Source organism: Urocampus carinirostris, chromosome 4 (assembly GCF_059441175.1).
Source record: "Urocampus carinirostris isolate Australia breed hairy pipefish chromosome 4, RoL_Ucar_1.0, whole genome shotgun sequence".
NCBI classification, from domain to species: Eukaryota; Metazoa; Chordata; class Actinopteri; order Syngnathiformes; family Syngnathidae; genus Urocampus; species Urocampus carinirostris.
In genome coordinates this window covers 23979284-24003503 of record NC_142352.1, presented here as the reverse complement: position 1 = coordinate 24003503, position 24220 = coordinate 23979284, and the positions used below count along the sequence as shown (strand labels likewise).

The following is a 24220-nucleotide window of genomic DNA, read 5'->3' as shown; positions in this document are numbered from 1 at the left end:
ATAATGCAGTCCAAACTTGTTCAATCATATCCTCTAAGCTAAGGGCCTTCCCATTCTTTTGGCTGGGTATAAGCACCCATCCCTTATGAATTAACCATGCCATCTCACTATGCACTTCCTCTCTGGTGGATCCTTTCTGAAATTTCTGCAAAATGCATGTCGGACAACAGTCCATGATTCTGCTTTTGCAAACTCAAGCACACAAAAAGGCCTTTCTTTTCTGGTTGAGTAAAAGCTATATATGGGTCTGAAAAGAATTTGAAAAGTCAAGAACCTTACAAAAAACTTTGTGTTATTAGCTTTAAAATTTTATCTTACTACGTTTTAAAGTGAAGTAGATACAGGTATGGCGACTTCAAACCTGCCCCAGACTTTTGGAACACCCTGTACTTTTTGCGTGATCTCCCCGATTATTTCATTTTGTTTGTTTACACAATTGCTTGGGGGCGTAATCATTTTCAGGTCTTTCTTCCCCATGAACATCATTTTATCAAATTGAGTTGTAAAGCAGATTTCCGTCTGAATGACGGATTAGTTCGCTCCCAGACACTGACCCACTTACATGATACCAGCAGTTTCCTGGATTGGCCCGTAAGCATTCACATATTACTTATTTTCTGACGAATGCTGAGGAAGGCGAGTTCCCCGACATGTTTCATGCACGGTTGGAATTCCCTGGTCCACTGTAACCAAGTCATGTGAAGTCTTGTTTATTTGTTTCGCCCTTATTCGTGAAAAGTCAAGTCAAATCATTTTTATTTGTATAGCCCTTAATCACAATTAGTCTCTAAGGGCTTCACAAGTCTCAAAGGACAGACCAACATGACAACATCCCTTGATCTGAAACAGACATGAGGGTAAGGAAAAATTCAAAAACCTCAGTATGAGGAAAATGAAGGAAGAATAATTTATTAGGTCCCTGTTTAAAGCACTACGTTTGAAATTTAGTACTTGTATATAGATATATATTCATGTATATATGTATGTAATGTATGTATGTATGTATATATAACACAAAAATGCAGATAAATACGATTTTATTAACGAAATAAAATGAGTTTATTATGAGCACTTACCATGAAGGCGGTTGTTTACATCAGGAGGCTTCTCCTGCTACTGTTAACCATGTAAACCAGTACTCTGTGGGGGAGTAAACGCCACACCCAAAAAAGGAGAGGGGCGGGACCCCCTAGGGTGTACATGCCCAAGACACACCACAGGAAGTGGTGCACCTACATCCCAGGTAGTAAATAAGTGTTCCGCGAACCAGTGAATTGAAATGCTATAGCTAAGTAAACCATAGGTTACCTTCCCCTCGCCATACGATAATTTCACCTTGCAAACTTGCGCCTCAGAATGGATTGATTTAGTATCCCAAGGGTCTGCTTTACTAATTATACGTAGCAGTTGATTGAGTACAAAAAAACTGTGTGTGACGGTGTTTTTGTGTCAAGGACTGACATGTGGAAATGGTGTTGTCCTCCCTGTATGCGAACGCGGTTTTGTGTGTTTGCATGTCAAGAGGAGGCCACGAAGGCATCAATCAGGCCGTCTCGCAGTGAGAAGGTGTTGAGCGAAAAGGCCCCAACCCTGACCTCATGCCTATAATTACTCCGGTCAAAGCAGTCATTGCGGCTTTTCTGGCATGAGTCTCCTTCAAGCACCTGGCCCATTTCATCCAAGTCATTATAGAGAAGGATAGTTTTTTTCCCAACCTCCTGGCAGCCTCAGGCAGACTGCTATTTAAGTATCGTATTTTCCACACTGTAAGGCACAACAGATTTTAAGGCGCACCCTCTAAAAAATAGTCTTTTGTGATATAGTTTCGTGTATAAGGCGCAATGGACTATAATGTGGATACAGTTAAAACTACCGTAAGAACTTGCATAAAGGATAAATACATTTAAATTGAAATTATTTATTTCCTAGAAAATAATTCAACAGTAGAATGACTGTGCCACATAAGAGCATCACCCATGTTGAGAAGTGGAGGGATTTTCGGATGGCACTTCCTTTTGGCAGGGTGTATCACCTCTCGAGTCAACTCCCTGATAATATTGTCATCTTGGCCAAACAGGTTCTAGTCTGAAAGAGTAGAATGTATTTCTGGGGAAATGCTGAGTCACCAAAACAAAGTGCTGAGTCAAGTTTTTTTTTTCATTTTCACATCTAGGGTAACCTACTCAAATGCCTGTGAAAATAGTTTTGATATTCAATGTCATTCTAATCTGGGAGAGTGGAATGTCTTTCTGAGTCAACACATCCAAATGTGATGAGACTGCTTTTTGGGGCATTTTTCACATCGAGGGTAATCTACCTGACTGTCTGTGAAAGATGGTGGTCAATGTAAAGACCGGCGCCCCTTTTGTTTGTGGGGGATTATTCTGAACTCTGGTTTCAACACTAAATTCAATTTTAGCAACAAAAAAAGATGTTAACAACAACAGGACACTCGAAGACCCCTCTGTTTTTTAAAGGCAGAACAGTTACCGTATGTAGTATAATTTAACTATAACTATGCATTTATGATTTTGCCCACCGAATATTCCTGTGTATAAGGTGCACCGTATAATAAGGCGCACTTATAAATTTCTGACCAATTCGATTTTTTTAGAGTCCGGAAAATACGGTTTACACAGTATGCTTGCTTAGAATACTGTAAAGCGGAGTTTTTTTCTCTAATACTTTGTTTATTTCAAACAGATGGCTTTGATGTGTTAGAATTTTCTTTGCTAAGGTTTCTAAATTTTATTTTGTAGTATTCTGTACGCCGACATCGTGGGCTTCACAAGATTGGCCAGCGATTGCTCGCCCAAGGAGCTTGTCGTCATGCTCAACGAACTGTTTGGAAAGTTTGACCAAATTGCCAAGGTTAGTTTGCTTACTATTTTTTTAGGTTTAAATACCAACCTATCCTGTAATCTTTTTCTACTTTGCGCATCGAACTTTGCAGCCTCATCCAAACGGGAACTGCACTCATGCGGCCGCGATTCATTATCCCCGATCGCATATTGCTGTGAGCAGAAACTATCAAAACGCACTTTTATTTGGCCTTGCAGCCTTTTTGCTGTCACTCCATTATTGCTTAAAATGAATTGCACTCTTCTAGCTGTGATCCGTTATCCCCAATCCCATATTGCTGTTACAGGGGACCTGTAGGTTGCACTCAGGAGGCGTGCCGTTTTGGCCCGCCTGAAATAAAATGCACAGTTGTGGCTGAGATCTATTATCCTTAGTCGACTGTTGATCAGTGGCCAGCAGAGGGCATTTTTTTTTGTTCAGGTAACTGAAACATGCTTTAAATGCACTTTTTTAGCCTTGATCCACTATCCCCAGTCGACTACTGCTTAGAGCTGAAGCTGAGAACAAATTGCTGTCATGTGTGGAGACTCTTTTTGTTGTTTTTGTTGTTTTTTGTCCTTTCCACCTGAAATGAACGGCGCCCATGGGGCTGTGGTCCATTATACCCGACTGCATTGCTGCGAGCAATGACCCGTAGAATGCACTGTTGTCAGGAAGGGTGCTGTTCTGGCCTGCCTAAAAGGAAATGCACCGTTTTGGCTGGGATCTATTATCTTCAGTCGACTTTAGCTGTGATCAGGGGCCAGCACTGCACGTTTTTCATGCAGGCGCGATCCAGTCGCCCCAATTATACATTGGTGTGAGTGGGGATTAGCAGAAGGCACTTTTATTGGGAGGTCTTCTGGCCTGACTATTGTTGAGAGCAAGGGTCATCGGAGTGTACTTTTTTTGTTTCGGAGCTCTGAGCATGCTATTGTGGCCTGCTTAAAATGAACTCCACTGTCTTCGCCTCATTCCACATCCCCAATCAACTATTGATGAGAGCTGGAGCGGAGAGAGAAAATTTGTGTCGTATGTGGCGGCTCTTTTTTCCGTTCTTTTCGCCTAAAATTCACAATACTCGTGTGGCTGCAGTCCATTATCCCCGGTCAACTATTGATGCAAGTGCATGTTAAAATGGTAGGCGAGCAACCTCAGATTTTTGCTTATTGCAGGAGGTTCCCAATTAAGTGTGATAAATGTGGGATTACACAATTGGGAATATCTGATGTTCTGGCTCATGGTAAAGGAGAGGGACACTCAATGTAGCACTTGACAGCAACAACAGCATTAAACTAATAAAAACAGTAAAACACATCAAGAACTCTTACACACAACCTGCTGAAGGCCACAGCTCACACCTAGTAACACACACTCACATATAGGTATGCTTAAAATCTTTCGTTTTCTTTTTTTAATGTTAAATAATTTTTGGCAAGATGTGGGAAGGTGTCGAACATATATTTGATGTAACTTTTATCATTTGCAGTTTTTCGAGAATTTCGTGTGAGTCTGGAAAATCGCTATACATTACTAATGCACAGGTGTCTTTCCAGGAAAACGAGTGCATGAGAATCAAGATCTTAGGTGACTGCTATTACTGTGTGTCAGGACTGCCGGTTTCCCTGCCCAAACACGCCAAGAACTGTGTCAAAATGGGCCTTGACATGTGTGAAGCAATTAAGTGAGTACCAATGTTTTGGTTTGGTTTCTTTGAAGTTTTCTTTTCAGGCAAGAACCTATAATCAAAAACAAAAAGCGAAGGAAAGGCGCTGATGTTGTCATGTTTTTATTTTCCTTCCCCCGTTACGTGATTACATCTTTTTCTGTAACTTTAACAGAATACAGACGCTGCCCTACTCACGAACAAGATGCTCCAGTGCTATATTTTGTATGTTTAAGGCCAGTATAAGTAACCTGTATTGTTTTGAAACTGAAAAATAAACTTAAAATAATATGCTCTATAACGTTACAAAGCAGGCTCAATGATAAAGCATGATGAAGGGCGTCACAAATAAACATGACTTGACTATAAAGATAAATAAAGTTAAGTTTAACTTACTTTTGGAAAAGTTAGGCGACTTCCTCCTCCGTGGTAAAAAGTGGATGAAAAAAAAGCGATCCAACCATTTTCTCAACCACATCAAGCTTTCTTATTCCACTTTCATTTCAAAAGAAACGGCTCACCTTTCTTTAAGCTTTACACCCACCATTCGAATGGATGCACGAGATATTAATCAATAAAAAAGTCGAAGTTCTTAGTGTGCTAGAGATACAGTGCAGTGTGTATATACACAAACTAGGAAGAGGAAGCCAGATTTCTTCTTTGCGGTGGATGCTGGGTGACCTCTCACAGCGCCACGCAGCGGAAAGAAGCACTAGTACTGTCCTCTACTCAGTTAAGGGTGTACACGGTACACAATCTAACTTGTAGCAATCTCCGGATATTTTTCGACATCCCGAATTTTTTTTCGTATGTACCGTTGTTCGTAACTCGAATGTTCGTAAGTAGGGGAGCGTCTGTACCATTACATTTTTTTTGTATCCTATTTATGCAACGCCGTTACCTGTATTCCATTACTCCCCAAGCCTGTTCAGACCCTTTCTCTTGTGGTTGTAACGTGTTTCAGGCAGGTACGAGAGGCGACGGGCGTGGACATCAACATGAGAGTGGGCGTGCACTCGGGCAATGTGCTCTGCGGCGTGATTGGCTTGCGCAAGTGGCAGTTTGACGTGTGGTCACATGACGTGACGCTGGCCAATCACATGGAGTCGGGAGGCCTTCCAGGGTCAGTGCAGTAATCTTAGTTTATGGTTACGTTTGTAAAATATTTTGGGAGAAAATAATTCATTTGCAGCTTCACTTTGCTTTACAGTGGTCTTTATACGAACACCCCCTAAACACCAGAACTTGGTTCTACAAGAAAAAAGAAAAACTCCTTTTAACATAAATCTACCTCTGTATACGAATAAAAATCCAGGTCACGAGCAGCCCCGGAGGCTACCACTAGAGCCTGCTCAAAAGTCGTGACTGCTTACCACCAGCGTCAGCTCGTCCAGTTTGCACATACAAACTACTACAGGCACAGAAAAAAAACATTTGTGCTTTAATATTTTTGTACATTCATTTAAAGTTATAGTAACTTTGATTTGAAGTGTACAGTTTGTGCAACAGTCTCCCAATCTAGGCTAGACCAGATCAGGGTTTTGTCTTTTTTTATAAAATTATACCGTATAAAAATCGTTCTGTCGTACACAAAGTGAAGTGATGAAAGACTGTATAAAATGCGTGGAAATCATATGATTTTCCAAGTATGCGATATCAGTTACTCTTCCTTGCAACCGCAGCATGCGCACACATTTGTCACGGTGCTCGTATTAACTCTCATTTTATTTTGTTAATATCACCTTATTTATCTTATTACTGTATTTACTATGTTTAATTACTATTTAAATGTGTTTTTAGTGTTCAGGAAGATGTGTTTTATATTTTTAGGTTTCACCTACCAACTTTTGGGAGGACGGGAGCAGGACAACTAGTTATTAAGCAATGTAACATTATTAACTGAATTTAAATACCCTACTGGGTAGCCAGCCATATGCTGTTACTTAAAAATAGGGCTGCAAAGATTAGTTGACGTTGTCCACAATATTCGATAATAGAAAGTTGACAATCAATTCAGTTGCCGACTGTTGTCACCACACATGTTTTTCCAACAGAGTGAGGCATCTCTACTTGAATATAATTTCTGCTGAGATTCACACATGCACAATAGTTATTTTTCAAACATTTGCAGAAATGGCAGCGTCAACATCAACTAGCCAAAACTTCTATAGTTTAGGATTTTGTTCTTCCTGGAAACGGTCAATGAAAAGATTACTGAAAAGATTATGAAAAAGACTTGGCATATCATGGCAGTCAATCGGTGACACATGAACATTTAAAGATCATGTCGGGTGGTTAAATAAAACTGAGTCTGACTTGCCTCGGTAAAATTCAGGTGACATTCAACCGATACGGTTTTGATGGCATGCACTGTACCTTTTAAACGCGCAACAGACGCTGCCCTACTTATGAACGAGATACGGACCATCGTTCGTAAGTTGAATTTGTCCATAAGTTGCTTTAGTGCTATATTTTGTATGGAATGTATATTTAAGGTTTTTTATAAGTATGTTTAAGGCTTGTATGAATAACCTCTATTGTTTTGTACAAAAAAAAATTGAATAAAATAATATGCTCTATAAAGATAAATAAGGTTAAGTTTAACTTACTTTTGGAAGATGAGCTACAAGAGCTAAGTGACTTCCAACCATTTTCTCAACCGCATCAAGCTTTCTTATTCCACTTTCATTTCAAAAGAAACAGCTCGCCTCTTCTTTACACTCTACACCAACCATATTGAATGGATGCACGAGAGATTAAAAAATAATAATGTCAAAGTTCTTAGCAAGCTGGAGATACTGTATAGAGTGTTTACACACAAACTAGGACAAGGAAGCGGATTTCTTCTTCGGGGTGGATGCTCGGTGAGCTCTCACAGTGGCGGAAACAAGCACTATAGTACCAATGGTGTACAATACAAAATCTAACTTGGAGCAATGTCCGGATATTTTTCGACATTCCCAAAAAATGTTCGTATCTACCGTTTTTTGTCACTAAAATGTTAGTAAGTAGGGGTGCGTTTGGATTTCACTATAAATGAGAACTTGAGAGATATGCCAGATTGTGCCTGGAAAAAATGTATCCAAAATAAATGCATGCAGTCCTAAGAACAAACGTCAGCTGTTAATATGTTAAATACGACAGGGGTCAGTTGTTAAAACTGTCTTATTTCAAACTGTCGAGAATCTGTGTCATGGTATCGTAAAAACAAAAACGTAAAATCGTAATAGGTACTTTAGTAACAGACTTTGCGGTTGACCACTGAGTGTACTACACAAAATAGCCAGCGCATTTGTTTAATTTACTTTTCTACTGCTGCAAATACGCCTCTTGCTGGTGTATAGGGATTCAAAATTGTTTACTTGATTTTAACTAATTTATTTGTCTCTTCCTTAAAACAGAGGTTTATTTATGGATTTATGTCTACTGACCACAGTGCGTTATTGATTTTAGATTTTTATTTTTGTATGAATCCGGAGTATGGTTTCATCATACCTATTTTTCTCTTATCATTTACCACATAATTGAATTAACTTCATTCTACATTTAATAAAGAATACATCTGATTATTCGACTTATTGTTTTAATAGTCAGTGACTAATCGACTATTAAAATATTCGTTGTTGCAGCCCTACTTAAAAGCCACAGTGGGCTTCTCGTATGACCTTTTTTGTGCACTGACACCTTTTAGTAAATGTCAATGTTGCTAAAACCGGTGCCTGAAAAACCAAAAGCGAACTCTGTTGTGATCATTGCAGACGTGTGCACATCACCGAGGCGACTCTGAAGCACTTGAACAAGGCCTACGAGGTGGAGGAGGGCGAGGGCCATCTCCGCGATCAATACCTAAAGGAGCTAAACGTCAGAACTTACCTCGTTATTGACCCTCGGGTAAGTTTATGACCTTCAGCGTCCATCCTCGAGACACTCGACGCGCACTTGAAAACATTGCCATAATGACGCCATATACCCGATGCGGAGGCGTACGGAGGATGTGAATACATTGCTAGTTGTAAATGTCATAGAGAAGTACATCGACATTACAGTGCTCTTTAAATGGAATGGAAAACAAATGGATGGCAATGAAAAAAAAGCGTTTTATCGGTCTTCATTTTATTCTATTATGGCTTAATGATTGTGAATACTGTACTCCCTCACCATTTTCGCGTCTCCCTGAACCATGGATTTTTTTTCTGTTAGTAGATTCCAGGGATAAATTTACTTTGCGGAACTGCGGCATTCATTTACAAACACCTTTATGCTCAAACTAATCAAAGTACAGTAATTCCTTAAAACGATAGCCAAAATCCACTTAGTAGAAAATGTTATTTAATTATGTATTTATTACTCAAGAACGAACCCAAATTACTGGCTGTACGTTGTAAACATCTTTTTTTTTTTTTTTACAGTTAGCTTTAGTACCATCAAATTGATTTTAAAATTATCTTTGTTTTATTGCACAACTGTATGTATTAAGGACACTATCCACTTCACTTTACATGGTATGTTGCCTCCATCACATGGTCGTTATGGGAAAACTGTATTTGCCTTCACATTCTGTCCTACAGAGACTATATGTTTTTCCATTTTCAACATGTGGCTCTAGAGCAACTTCAGCGACCCGAAGTCCAACTTTGTTGGCGATAGAAAGAATCTTCTTCTGCCTTTTGCTGCTTTTGTGGGTCCATGTAAAGTGTTTTTTTTCACATGATGGCTTTTAGAGAAACTTGAAAATGCAAAAGATTTGCTCATACATGATGTAGGCCTGTCAAGCTGTTTTACGCATGTGTACAACTTAGACCGCAACGTCCTTGACTCTTAAGCAGACAAGCAGAAATTGGGCTGGACAACTTTTTAGCTAATCGGAATGCGGGAACAGATTACATAATGAAAATTTGCCAAATCTAAACTGTGATACAGTGAGGGATCAAATTTCCTACTTTCCGGAAATTTACTTAATGCAGGTGATAGGAAAGATTAACTGCAAAAATCGGGGAATAATGTTTATTTATCATAGGAAAAGTGCAATGTAAAAAGAGCTATTGTGAATATTTCAAGAAATGTTGTGCACTTCTGATTAGTCCAAAGATCCAACGCAGAGCGGGCGAAGTGTCCCCAAGCCCCGGGTAAACGACGGTCTCAAGATGCGGGCGTCCGTCCGCATGACACGCTACCTGGAGTCCTGGGGGGCCGTCAAACCCTTCGCCCACCTACAGAGCCGAGAAGGCTTCTCTGCCGATCCCCTCGGAAATGGGAAAGCGCTCTCCAAGGTAAGTAAGATATTGAATGATGGTTAGGATGAGCCTAAATTGTTGAATAGAAATGGAAAGTGAGACGTTAGGGAATCCCTACTAATTCAACCAGATGTGCAAAACAAGCAGGACTATAGAGTCATAGATATGACACCGAGCTAAACAACCAAAGAAGGACTGTGACCATGTGTTATTGAAGCTTGAGATCCCTCCTCTGGATGGTGAATACTGCTACAATACAATACATTGAGACCATGTGCCATTAAGTGTGCAAAAATAAAGTGCATAAATTTTCCATCTGTCTGAAATATCACAAAATATAGTTGTTTACACATCATACAACCTCTTAGAAATGTAAGGCATTACCTTGTTAATCCTTGACCGTGGATGGAGATGGATCGGACATGCAACTGTCCTGCCATTGCGTGAGACTACAAGATCACGGGACCGGAAGTGACGCTAAAAACCTGAAAGGAGTCTACTTTTTTTTCTCCACTTTTCAATATAAAGCTCAAATAAACACAAATTAATTACATAGAACATTTCTTTATGAACTTGCATCCGTTTTTAGCTTTGTTTTATATTACAGTAACTTATTTATCAAAGGAGAACAATTGCCTTTTGGGCAACACAAGGACCACGGTCTCTAAAAGGTTTAGAATGGGGGGGAAAATATCACAGTTGGAATTAAGTCTATTATCTTGTCTCTTTAATCCATCCATCGATCTATCCATTATCAGCACCGATTAACCTCAATAGGGTTGTGGGTGCTGGAGCCAATCCCAACCTTCTTCGGGCAGTGGGCAGGGGACACCCTGAACTGGTTGCCAGCCAATCGCAGGGCACACAGGGACAAACAACTCACTCATTCATTCAAGCTGAGGGAAAATTTGAACCGGCCAATTAACCTGACATGCATGTTTTTGGAATGTGGGAGGAAACCAGAGTAAACCAACGCAAGCACGGGAGAACATGCAAACTCCACACGGGAAGGTTCGATCTCATGCACTCAGAACTTTGCCGCGGACGAGCTAACCACTCAGCCGCTGCGCTGCTGTCTCTTAAATATAGAAATATATTTCTTCATCCAAACTTTGTTTGTTTTTCAGGACATTCCACTGCGAACAGCACCCACCTCTAAAGTCACCGAAAGGTAAATAAATAATAATAAATACAATTATTTTCATAGCTGGTGTCAGCTTTGCTTTGTCAGTGTGTCTAACATTTTGTAGCTCAGGTGCCTCGGGGTAGAAAACACACTCACAGGTGCCAGACTAGTCAATTAATAGCATAAAAAGTGTGCCACTGCTGTAGGGATGGGGATCTTTTAGAGGCTCACAATAAAATTAGGATTGTGAATCAGGGGTTTAAGATACCATTATAAAAAAGATGGAGTTTTTCTTCTTTTCTAAGATTTAATGGCTTGTAGTGTTAGGCAACTGTGCCTTTATGAAAAAGAGAAACACAAGAATTTCAAATTGAGGCAGGTAACACAAGGCAACTGGAAAGTGACAAAAATAGCACATAAACACTCATTCAAGGGCAATTGATTTGACGTTTTTTTTTTAATTTAAAAAGTTTTCATAAGTTTGGAAACATTTCTGTTAGTTTTCATATAGAAGGGAGCTAGAGCTTTTTTTAAACTACTGAAAAGACGCCCAAGTGCCATTTTTTTAAAAAGTTTTGTAATCTTTAATCCAGGTGCTAACTGACAATTTCCGATCAATGGGGATACAAAGTGTTGTTAAGTAGCAAATGTTGCGTTTAAGAAACGCAGGACTCATACTTGTAATCGTATTGCCTTAAACAGCTCTTCTGTGATATCTATTTTAAGTAAAATAGCTCAAGAATGGTTTGTTTTCTTAAATGTTCTCAGATTGATGAATAGTAGTCGGCAAATACCGCTAGTGTGGGTTGTTTGATTTTAGAGTAGCACCAGGCTTTTTTGACATCCAGTAGATGTATTCAAGACAGCAGGTTATTTTTTAACGTGAATCAGCTCTTTTTTTCTCCTGTGCTTCTCAACATTGTTTTGCGGGCCGGATAAAATCCATTGGCGGGTCTAATCCAGCCAGAGAGCAGTATCAACACCCCTGCTTTATATGAAGGGTCAACAAGCGTTTCAAAGCAGTTATTCTATAAGTACGATTGACCTGACGACGTTATTTGACATTTGTGACTTTTTTTGTGTTGTTACTTGTCTTACCCGCCCCGACAGTCTTGATGAATCGCTCGAAGAACGCTTCTCCTTGTCCGGGCCCCCATTCGGCAGCCATAAGTGAGTTTGGGCCCCCCTTGCACAGTGAAAGGAGTTGATCATCCTGGAATTTCAGGAAAAGCTTTTTTCCTATTGTTTGGTGAATGGGTGATTCTTTTGTATTTCTGCAAATAGTGGCCCAGGTTGCTTTTCTTTGCATACTTTTGGATTACGGTTAGAAAGTTTCACTTTAAATATATTTATAGTTTTTGTATGACAAAATTCAATAAACCCATTGGCAGAAAATGTCGCTGATTTTATGTCCACATCTCGAACGAGCAGCTGACAGCAAAAAATGTCCGACTGCCAACCCCAGAACCTCAAACTGTAGTCCCTCGTGCCCCAGCGTACCGAGAAGAACAGATATTGGGCCCTGGAAGACTTATATGCCGCAAAAGAGGCAGGAAAATGTCCCAAAAGGGCGTGGTGCTGTACCTGCTGTGGGTGTTGGCCACAACCCAGGGCGAAATTAGCAGGAAAGGGCACCAAACCTACCTGAAAGGGGGAGACCTGTGTGGCGGTGGTAACCTACCCAGAGGGGGCAACTTACCTAGTCTTATCCTGCAGAGAACCCTCCCCCAGATTCCTCTCAATTTGAACCGGGCCAGCCACACCTGGTGGCGCGCCCATACGAAAAGGCGCATGCCATGACCGCGGTCCCGATCTAGAGGGCGAGCACTCTTACGGCCGTTTCACTAAATTGGAGAATGGAACCAAAAGCATCCTCAAGCATCAAGGCAGACAGGGCGAGAAGATGGATGGAAGAGCCTCTGTTCCTGAAAAAAACCGTACCAGCAGCATATGCTCTGGTGAGAAGGTTGTTTGTCAGCTGGCACTGCAACCGGGGCAACTATTAGGAAGCAACGGACAGTTCCAGATCGGGCAGCAGGAACAAGCAAATGCCAGCAGCATCCGGCATGGCCCGGTCAACGGAAGAGGGTCCCACTAGCCCCTTAGCAAGCATGCAGTTTGCAAAAAGACCTCGCATGTGGGGACAACAAGGCAGAGACTGGGTACTCCCTGTGTTTATGCCCAGACCCAAGATCTTACCTCTGTTTCACACTTGCCTATCTATCATACGGTTAATGGCTTCTCATGGTCCCCCTTTTTTACAGTTTTTTTGTTACTTTTTAGTCATATATTTTTATAATTGACATGACTGTTCTATATTCTGTGTACAGCAACCAAAATAAAATGTATTATTATTAATATCAGACTTAAAATGTGGGTGTAATATGATCCTAGGCTCAACAAACATTTTTAAAGTAATAGCTATCCCTGTGGCCCCTATTTGAGGTAATGCATTCAAAGTTTACAATAATTCGAATCACTAACTTTGACTGGACACTAAGTGAGAAGTACTAAGCAAAGGACGAGTTCTTAACACCTCGACTTTAGCCCCGGCAGGGCCGAAGCACTCTTCTTCCTACTGAACGCTTGACACGGCTTACCTACTTTCAGAACCGTCTCCTGTGTCCTAAGCGAATAATATCCGCTTCGTGCATCTGTGCAAACCTCTTCCTTCCTGTCAGATAACATAAAGGGGGATTTCCATCTTCTCATCTAACTCGCAGCATCCGGTTTACTGTCTCCTTCTCCTGGGGTCTCAAACACACGGGTGTCTGTTTCTGTTCTATTTGTAGTATGTAATGTTTATGTAGTAGTATCTCTGTATTATAAGATTATAGGAGTAGTATGTTTGTAGTATTTTCATAGTAGTTTTTGTTTATTATTTGTAGTATAACTATAGATGTATTTTTGTAGCATTTCTGAGATCGTATTTTTGTATTGTTTGTGGAGTACTGTATTTTTGCAGGATATTTTGTATTTTTGTGTAGTATTTCCATAGTAGTATTTTTGCAGTATCCCTACAGTATATTTAGTATTGTAGTTTTTTTTGTATTTTAGTATTTTTTAATTGAATTAAATTTTCTTTATTGCCGTTGATAACAACGATGTGAAACATTGTATGCGAAGATATGAGACATGGCACTCCAGTGTAAAACATGTAATAAAGACTTAGAAGATAAAATACTTTTAGGATGAAAAGGCAAGATAAAACAATTAGCTTAGAAAAACTGCCGTAAGTTATAATGATGATAATAATGCAAGAAATTTAACAGTAGTGTAATTAAAAGTACAATAACATTTTGCAGCAACAATTTAAAAAAACAACAACATAATCCACAAGGTTAAACTTTCACCTCCGTTCATAGTATATATTTTCAGTTTAGTTTACAATCGACAAAAAAAGAAAATAAGTCGTAGGGTATGTTTTCATAGTTTTGTATCCTTTTCGTAGTATTTATGTTGTGATGCCAAAGTAGATTTTTGTAGTATTTTTCTTTTATTTTTGTAGTATTTCAGTAGTAGTAATGTTGTTGTACATATCTGTAGTAGTATTTCTGTCGGATTATTTTTGCACTGTAATTCTGTAGTAGTATTTATGAATTTTAATATTACTGCTGTCGTATTTTTGTAATATTTTGTATTATTACTGTAAGTGTATTTTCGCAATATTTCTGTAGTGGTATTTTTCTAGTATTTCTGTGTTAGTATTTCTATAAAATAGTATTACTGTATTAGTATTTTGTAGTACTTTTTATAGTAGTTTAATATTTCTGTAAAATTTTTTTTTTGTTATTTTCCTGGCTTTTTTATGGTCATTTTTAATCTTTTTTTTTTATTTTAAGGTTCATTTTGTGGTCTTCTTTTTCTTTTCTTTTCTTTTCTAGCAGCAAGAAGTAGACAAGAGAAGCCTTGTTCAGAACATATCATGTTCACTCTTCCATGCATGTTTAGAAAGTCCGTTATATTACTGTTAATACAGGCAACTTAACTGAATTTTATTTTCTAGTCAGCAATTATATGTGCTTTCTTCAGCAATTTATTTACCCTATATTATTATTACTCTATTTATTCCTGCTTGATTGATTTCCTCAATATTTTTTTCATACATTCATTTATTTTTTTTTCCTGTTTTTTGTGTTAAAAAATAAAGATATTTGAGAATGTTTTCTTTAGAACTTTTGAAAAAACGGATGGAGCCCCAGCCTCACCACAATAGCTCCAGATTGATAGAGTTCGAGACCCCTGTCCTACTCTGTGCACCCTAACCAAGCACGAACCATAAAGGCCTTTTTTCCTTTGACTAACATGCACCCGGCGGCATCAACGTCTCTAGGTCTGATTTTCCCCCTCATTGTAATGTTCTCTTGTTCGTTTGGCACAGGAACAAGTCGCAGAAGAGTCGCTTTGACGAGGAGCTGCACAATGAGATGACCACCACCATTGATGAACTGGGTAGCAAGTAGGTGCATTTCACCTGCAATTAAGGCAAATTGGGAAAAACACAAACAAACATCACAGAAAGATAGAGAATCGGTGTTTAAACTTCTCATCATGAAGTTGATTGAATATCAGCTGTTATGTAAACCAGTGGTCGGCATTGGTCCTTTGGTAAAAGACTGCACAGAAAAAAAGAAAAAAGACCATTTTCCATAATAGCATTTTTATTTGTGTATACAGTAATCCCTCGTTTTTTACAGGGTTTGCGTTCCAAAAAGTTCCCTGCGATAGTCAAAACCCGTGAAGTAAAAACATTCAATTTACCGTATCCGTTAGATATCAGTCACATACAATAAAAACTGTAACAAAATCACAGAATACAGAATTGCAGTGGAATGAATATATGGTCTTTATTGTCTTTATTTCAAAAACATTGTCATACATGCCAACCTTTTGACATTTAAAATGCAATTGATTTTATCACACACTCTAATTTAATGCTCAAAAACATTATGTTCTAGAATATTATATTGAAAAAAACAACACGCTTGTTTAAATCTAGGCTTAAAACACACTTCTATACTCTAGCTTATGAATGACCTAGATTTCCTGTTGATGATATATTTGTATTGAATGTTATTACAACATCCATTGCAGCCTGGTCATCCTGGCTACCTCATGTCCGATCCCTTCCTAAGTTTTTGAGTTTTTCCTTGCCCTCATGTAGGTTTTAGATCAGGGGATGGTGGTTTGCAATTATCTGTGGTCAGTGCAGCCCTTTGAGACTACTTGTGATTAAGGCCTATACAAATAAACATGACTTGTTTAACTTCCATGTTGTTCTACTTTTAAAGGACATCTTTGTAGTTTTTCATACAGCTTATGTTGAAATTTAAATAAAAACAATATTTCATTGTTTTTTTTCTTTGGAGTTTAAAAAATACTTTTTTGTTGTTGCACTCTGCACAGCCCTTTGAGACTTTTTGTGCTAAAGGGCTATAATAATAAATATGACTTCACTTGACTATACAACAGTACAACAAAATTGTAGAGCTTCTCCTTGCAGTGTAAGAAAGCAATGTAGAGCGGGTCTGGCTAGCTGGGCGGTAGCATCGGGGAACCTCAGGTTATCTGGTCTTTGATTATTAAAATACAACTGGCATGAATATAGATGTTTCCCACAGGTTGTAGCTCCAGGTCATCTGTTTCATGGCTTGGCACGGGAGGCGGGGGCTTTTGAGAGTTGTTGCATAGCCGCAGAAGTGGGCTGGTCCTATTCCCCCCGCTATGCTTAATCTCCCGACGCCTCAGTCTCTTCCTGTACCCTATAACAATTCGTCAAGCACCCAGCCTTTATTTGTGCTCTGGTGACTTTCCTCGGAATCTGATTTAATTGATTAATTTATTTTCAATGTAACAAGCTGCTAAAATTCTAGCTGTCACCGTGCTTCGCAGTTTCTTTTGGGAGGACACATTGACTTGTGCGCTCGTCCCGCTGACTCACAGAATAACCAAACCTATCACAGTCGGGCACACAGACACAGAGTCCTCCACAACCTGCCTCCGTAATAGCATTTGCTGTGTGTTCTCTGCTGCAGAGCAAAATGCACGATGAAAATCTGCAAAGTATCAAAAACCGGGCAAAGTAAACTATGATTCAGCGAGGGATTACTGTATTAGAAATATTCCATGTTTGTCTTGATGATGTCAAAACCTTGAGACGCATTACTATCTGCATTTTAGGGTTGTGAAAATAAAACATCTGTGCCCCAGGCTTTTATAATCACGACTTCTGCTTTGGTTCAGCGTTATTATCTGACACAAAGTATCCTGCTGCTTTTATTTTGATTTTTTTTTTTTTTTTTCATCTCTTCCCAAGACAATGGTACAAGTCAGAAGAGAGCGGCAGTTTAGCCATATGGTTTCCAAAGAAAGACCTTGAAAAACAGGTGAGTTGAATGAAAAGCAGAGGAAAAGAAAAACTGGCATTATCCTCATTTCGCCTACTCGTTGTGTGCAAAGTACCGAGCCTTGGCTTTGCCAATGTTCAAATACTACGTGGGCTGTGCCGCCGCCATCTTCCTCTGCGTCTTTTGCATCCAGATGTTTGTTACCAAAGAGTGAGTACGAACCCCGCCGAAAAAGCTGAGAAAAATCAACTGCTCATTCTTTTTACGGTCAGTCGGCAGACGCTGGGAGTGACGTTTGCAGTTTTGGCCTTTGTCCTCGTGCTGACCCTTGCCATCTGTTTTGCGGCCCACATACAAGTCAGTGACATACTTTTCCGTTTTTTTTTGTTTTTTTTTAATCGAATTTCCTGGACTGTAAGGCGCACGCAAAAAAAAAAAATCCAAACTGGACAGAAATTTATAACCCTGTGCGCCACAAATGCTTAAAAAATGCTAATCTGTTGTCATATTTGTGAATGTATTGATCAGCCGATGAATCTTATCGCTGACCACATTTGCAAAAAATGGTAACGAGTAGGGGTGGGTAGATCGATCCAAATATCAACATTAACAATACAAAGCAAGGACTTGGATGGGATTGATACTATCGTCTTCGGATTGATACTTAACCACTCCACCAATTTACTCACAATGCCGCTTCTCTATGTAGATAGGGCAGTCCTTCTCTCTTGGTCACTGATGCCCAAGTCGTGAATAACAGGCAGACTTTCGCACTTTTTCCCTACCTGGCCTGCTGCTGCATCCTGCCTGCCAAAACGACTAGAAAATGACCAAAATATAAAAAGAACAATAAAAAACTAAAATGTCCATATTTGAAAAATGTACTTAAAGTTTTACTGAAAAGTTTTGAAAAAGTACAAAAGCTAGTGAAAAGTGTGGAAGAAGTTCTGAAGCAAAACTAAATGGCATTAAAAGGAACGGAAAAGCATGAAAAAATGCTGAAAATCACTCCATTATTCTAAAGTATGAAAACTAACGAAAGACAACTTAAAACGACAAAAGAATATTAGAAATGACCAAAAAACGCCAACATTTGGTATTGGAAAAAAAACTAAAAAAAAAAACTCAAAAAACAACCAGAAAATGACAGGAAAAATGAAAGTACCAAAAAAACGAAAATGTAAACATGTGAAAATTATACTGAAAAAGTATTTAAGTATGAAAGTGTGAAAAAGTACTGAAACAGAACTAAATAGTATGAAAAAGTACTGAAAATCTAGTGAGTGTGAAAAAGCAATAAAACGGAACTAAATAGTATCCAAATGTACTGAAAAGTATGAAAATTTCCTCAAAAGTATGAAAAAATACTGAAAAGTGCTTATCACTCAAAAGTATAAAAATGACTACAAAATAACTAAGGAATAACTAACCGGCAGGGTTGGGTAGGGTTACTTTCAATTACTTTTGTATTACTCCAATACCAAATATGCTAATAAAAGACAAAGAAACTAAATGTGAATAAAATCACTAAATTTTATGCAGGCTTGGGGAGTAACGGAATACATGGAACGGCAAAAATGATGTTGGCAAGCTGTTTGAATTTATTTTCATTTTGTTTCTGTCACATTTTATGTTAGTTTTGCCGGAGATCAAAGCCAGGAGAGAAAGCTTCCCGCGTGTTGTGAGTCACAATTTTATTCTTATTTAGTTTCTTTTGTCTTTATTAGCATATTTGGTATTTGAGTAATCCAAAAGTAATTGAAAGTAATCAACTTAAAGTAACCCTACCTAACCCTGCTAACCGGAATACGGCCAAAAAATGACCAGAAAACGACCAACAACCAAAAAACAAATGGAAAAAGGAAAATTGATCACCGTCAATAGCCAAAAAATGACTAAAACTACCCAGAAAACGACTGAAAAATGACTAAAAATGTAACCCTAATTTAAAAATATGACCAAAAACCACCAGAAAATAAAAAGTACCTAGTCCTAGAACAACTTAATATTGGAAAAACGGACTGAATATAATGGAAAAACAATTGATAATGATTGAAAAGTTTGCAAAAAAAATAAAATCTAGCAAAAAATGTGTTAAATAACTGAAACACAGCTAAATAGAATTAAGTAGAAACAAAAGTACGAAAATGGCCCAAAAAAACAACCACCACGACCAAAAGTTTACTGAAAATGGACCAAAAAAACCTGAAACAAATTAACTTAAAACAAACCAAAAAAACAACCCAACCCAACGCAACGAAAACAAGCCCCATAAACAAAAAATGTTCCCTAATTTTTTTTCAAGACACGGGGGCCACAAACTATGATCCTGCTGGCCAAATGGACGTTTTGAGAACTAACTAAATACGGTGACTGTCGTTCTTGACGTGAATCCTCACCTACTGACATCGGAAATTTTCTCTTTGTTTTGGTAGCGCATGTTTCCAGATAAGCTGTCTCACTGCCAGTGGCTGTCGTCTGTCTCCGAGGCGGTAGTCAAGAAGCCCTGCGTTCGCCTCCCTTTGGCAGCCGTCACCACGTCCGTCATCCTTCTCTTGGCCGTCTTCAACCTGGTCCGTACAAAAAAACTCTCAGCTTTGCTCTTCAGCGTGTTTCAGCTTCCCACTTATTTTTTTCTTTATCTTTCTTCGGCAGTGCTTCGTCCAGACTTATTTTCCTAAATGTTTTGGCGGCAATCTTCCTGCTCTGAGTCACGCAAATGATTCCCAACGACTTGAAGCGGAAGGAGTACTCTTCTATTTGCCTGTGAGGGGATAATAACTTCATGGCAGTAATGGATATTGAAGTTAGGAATACCATTTGGGAATTCTCCCTAATTCTGGGTTCTTCAACATTTTTCAAGCTGAGAGCTATTTGTTGATACTTATTAGTGCAAAGGGCACCCAGTTTGATATACAGTGGAACCTCGGTCCTCGACCATAATCCGTTCCAGAACACTGTTCGAAAACCGATTTGTACGATCACCGAAATCGTTTTTTCCCATTAAAAGTAATGTAAAATTGTTTTAATCAGTTCCAACACCCTGAATGTTTACCTTGAACGTAAACATGAAGCTAACCCAGGCTAATCGTACGTTCGCGTTAGCGTAATCTTCCGTACGAAAGATTACGCTAACATAAACGTGTAAAAATAAAAAAAATCAGGTCGTTTACATGTCATTTAGCACCCCGGTCCCCACAGAAAGTGACTAGCGCTTCATTGGAAAGGGAGCACCATTCAAACACCCTGAATGTTTTATGTAAACAAAGCTAACTGAGGCTAATCGTACGTTCGCGTTATCGTAATCTTCCGTACGAAAGATTACGCTAACTTGAACGTGTCAAAATAAAAAAAAGGATTATGAATAGGATTTCTTACCTTTGTGGTGGACGGTGGGGAGAGAAAAATCATCAAAAGTTTTTCAACCTCTTCCAAAACTTGCGGCAGTTGCTTGCTTATAGCGCTAACTTCCTTAGCCGCATAACTCGATTTCACAGCCTCCCTAATCTTTACTATCGTACTGATAGTAGATTTAGCCATGCTGTATTCACTAGCAAGATCGGAAATTCGTACACCTCTTTCATATTTAGCTATTATGTCTTTCTTAAAGGCAATAGTTGGACGAACAACTTGTTTTTTTTTTTTCACCTGTCCTGCTTGCACCAACCTTCGTCGGAGGCATAATTAGGGGCTAAAACACCCGTACGCCGCTCAGCATCGCACCCTAGCGTACCGTTGTTAGAACTCCAATTTTTTTTGAACGAACAGCGAAGCAAGAATTTCTCGAAATTTTTGGTCGAACACCGATTTGTCCGAACTGAGAGGCGTTCGAAAACCGAGGTTCCACTGTATATTACTTTTACAAATATTTTTATTTACATTTTCTCTTTAATGGTGGTACAGAAAATTAAAGGAGCCATTAAGCATAGGGGTTTCCATCATTGGAAAATGGAAGAAGCTAAACATGACCAACATTTCCAAGGTTACTGTAGGTAATACACTAAGACGTCATGATTTGAAATCATGCATGGCACAATAGGTTCCCCTGCTTAAACCAGCACATGTCAAGGCCCATCATAAGTTTGCATATAACCATTAGTATGATACAGAGGAGTCATGAGAGAAAGTTTTGTGGTCAGATGAGACCAAAATGGAACTTTTTGGTCATAATTCCACAAAGCGCGTTTGGAGGAAGAAGAACGAAGAGTACAATCGGAAGAATACCATCCCTACTGTGAAGCATGGGGGTGGTGACATCATGCTATGGGAGTGTTTTTCTGCACATGGGACAGGACGAGTACACTGCATTAAAGAGAGGATGATTGGGGCCCAACCACCTTTCCTCAATCAGAGCATTGAAGATGGGTCATAGCTGGGTCTTCCAACATGCCAACAACCCGAAGCACACAGCCAGGAAAACCAAGGAGTGGCTCCGTTAGAAGCATATCAAGGTTCTAGCATGGCCCAACCAGTCTCCAGACCTGAACCCAATCGAGAATCTTTGGAGGGAGCTCAAACTCCATGTTTCTCAGCAACAGCCCAGGAACTGGACTGATCTAGAAAAGATCTGTGTGGAGGAGTGGGCCAAGATCCCACCTGCAGTGTGTGCAAACATGGTGAAAGACTACAGGAAACAATTGACCTCTGTTTTAGCAAACAAAGGCTACTGTACCAAATATTAACATTCATTTTCGTAGGTGCTCAAATACTTATTTGCAGCTATAACACACAAATCGTTAAACAATCGTGCATTGTGATTTTTGTGTTTTTTTTTTTTTCTTTTTAGTTTATCTCTCTCACAGTCGACATGCACCTACAATTAAAACTTCAGCTCCCTGCCATGATTTCTAAGTGGGAGTAATAGCAAAATAGCAGGGTGTTTAAATACGTATTTCTGCATTTTATGTATAAGGACCACCCTAATAAAGACATTGGTGTCCCATGACATATCGTCTCCATTTGGGCTCTCTCTCCAGTACTCTGTGTTTTGCTGCATCCTTTCCCTGATGGCTTGTGGCGTGTTCCTGCGGCTGAGCCTGGAGCTAAAAGTGCTCTTCCTCGCGCTGGCCTCCAGCATCTTCTACATCATCATCCTTTGCAGCAACAAGCGCCTCTTTGTGGCCTACGCCGCCGTCCTCCATGCTCAGATTACAGGCGATCGCAACTGCAGCAGGTGGGACTCCGATAAGATCGGTTATGCAAGAGTCATTGCCAAAAATCCAATCAAACGTGGCGCCTAGTGGAAAAGCCCAACAGTCTCCGGTCACATACGAGGGATTTGGACACCTTTACTCGTATGCGGTCTTTATTTTGATTGACGGTTGGTCCCAGACAAGCATTAAAGGTCTTATTGGGACAAGTAAGTTCAAACGTCTTTATGCTAGCTTTCTAATATGATAGATCAAATAAAAGCAACCAAAAATGCAGAAAATGAATCTCTGCAATATGATGGTTATTAGTGCAAACCAAAATTGGAACCTCTCCAAAGTGTTAGCTTGAATTTAAATATCTAAATTAAGTTTTCTATTTTAGCCAGTCCCATGTCCTGTCTTCCTCTTAAAGTAGCTATACGGAATTTAAAATGTTGTCACTCTTTACTGCCCTCTACTGGATTAAAGTCAAGATTGCGGCCTTGGTCAGCTCGTTCATGATACTGCTAAAAGTAGGATAAAGGCAGATAAACAGAATGGAAAGTAAGGAATAAGGGCTTTTTGAACTAAGTTGTGCATTGACATATACTTAACAGAGAAAATATTTAACTTTTTAAGGACTCTTAAAACGACACACCCCAGAGGAAAATAAAACAAGTGAATTCTTAATATTAAAAAAAATTACAAATGTATTGATTCAGGAAAATGTGAGCATTTTAAAGGATTTAACTAAAAGTAATTGGGTTTAAATACTCAAATAACCACAAAAAAATTGCATAGTGCATTCTGATAAGTTGAATAGTCTCTCCACTTCTTTACCAATAAATGCAAGGGAATGGAGAAAACGGAAGGTCAACAAAATACTATACAAGCTCTTTTATGTACGAGTACTTATTAAACTGAAAGGTTATTGACGCACGGGTAAAGAAGTTAGCGGATTGTTTAATCAAAATGCACTATGCAAATCAGTGTTGTGGCATTGTGAGTGAAAAATAGTGTGATGAAATTAAATTAAATGATCTGCATTTATATAGCGCTTTTCAAGTCAATGACTTCCCAAAGCGCTTTAGATTGTGCTTCACATTTCCCAATAGCGGCCGTGATCTGTGCAGCCATGTAAGGCGCTAACCTGCTTATTGGGGGTTCAGTGTCTTACCCAAGGACACTTCGGCATGTAACACAGACAAGCCGGGATTCGAACTGGGATCCCTTAATCCTAAAACGATCGCTCTACCTCCTGAGCTACTGCCACCCCGATGATTAGATAAGCTCTAATGCCTTCCCCTATGTTATCTGTACCACTGGTGGTCTCGTAGAAATGTGTCGGCGCTCTCACTGCCACTACCTTAGTTCGATTCTTATTGCTTAAAATATTTTGGAGAACATGCAAACTCCACACAGGAAGGTTCAATCTCATGGCCTCATAACTTTGCCGCATAAGTGCTAACCACTGCGCTGCCGTGCTGTGTCAAAATACTATTGTGCAGAAAATGGTAGGTTGGTTGGATCTATCAACCACTAAGGCCTAAGGGGGAACCTTTTCTTGTGGTGTGTCTTGGGCAAGTACAGCCTGGTGGCGCCCATGCCTCTCAAGGCCAACATGTTTCTACCTGGTCTTGAACCTGTGACTTTTCGTGTGCTAAGCGGATGTGTTAACCACTACAGTATTTTATAATCAAGTAGTGAGTAGTTTTTGTGTGTTGTGTGCAGCGTATCTGACGAGTCTGTGTTGAGGCTGGTGGGCCTGGTCAAGCACCCGCAGGTGATGAGCTGCATCTACATCACCTTGTTCCTGGTCACCATGCTCATCATCTCGCAGCAGGTGCTTCCGCGCTACGCTCGTTGTCATCGTGATT

General features: G+C 39.4%; 1 protein-coding gene across 3 annotated transcripts in view; it reads left to right on the top strand.

Moving 5' to 3' along the window:
* The window catches only part of adcy7 (adenylate cyclase 7), a 105133-nt gene that overhangs the window by 68225 nt on the left and 12688 nt on the right, over positions 1–24220 (top strand). For 2 of the 3 annotated variants that reach the window (XM_088333929.1, XM_088333928.1), the window contains exons 8-22: positions 2760–2871; positions 4398–4525; positions 5472–5630; positions 8266–8398; positions 9589–9777; positions 10869–10912; positions 11978–12037; positions 15249–15326; positions 17184–17253; positions 17327–17424; positions 17487–17571; positions 19650–19787; positions 19870–19980; positions 22191–22387; positions 24075–24186. In XM_088333929.1, the coding sequence (XP_088190055.1) occupies positions 2760–2871; positions 4398–4525; positions 5472–5630; positions 8266–8398; positions 9589–9777; positions 10869–10912; positions 11978–12037; positions 15249–15326; positions 17184–17253; positions 17327–17424; positions 17487–17571; positions 19650–19787; positions 19870–19980; positions 22191–22387; positions 24075–24186 (1714 nt within the window). The remainder of the gene's footprint in view (positions 1–2759; positions 2872–4397; positions 4526–5471; positions 5631–8265; positions 8399–9588; positions 9778–10868; positions 10913–11977; positions 12038–15248; positions 15327–17183; positions 17254–17326; positions 17425–17486; positions 17572–19649; positions 19788–19869; positions 19981–22190; positions 22388–24074; positions 24187–24220) is intronic. The other variant, XM_088333930.1, reaches the window with a different exon arrangement.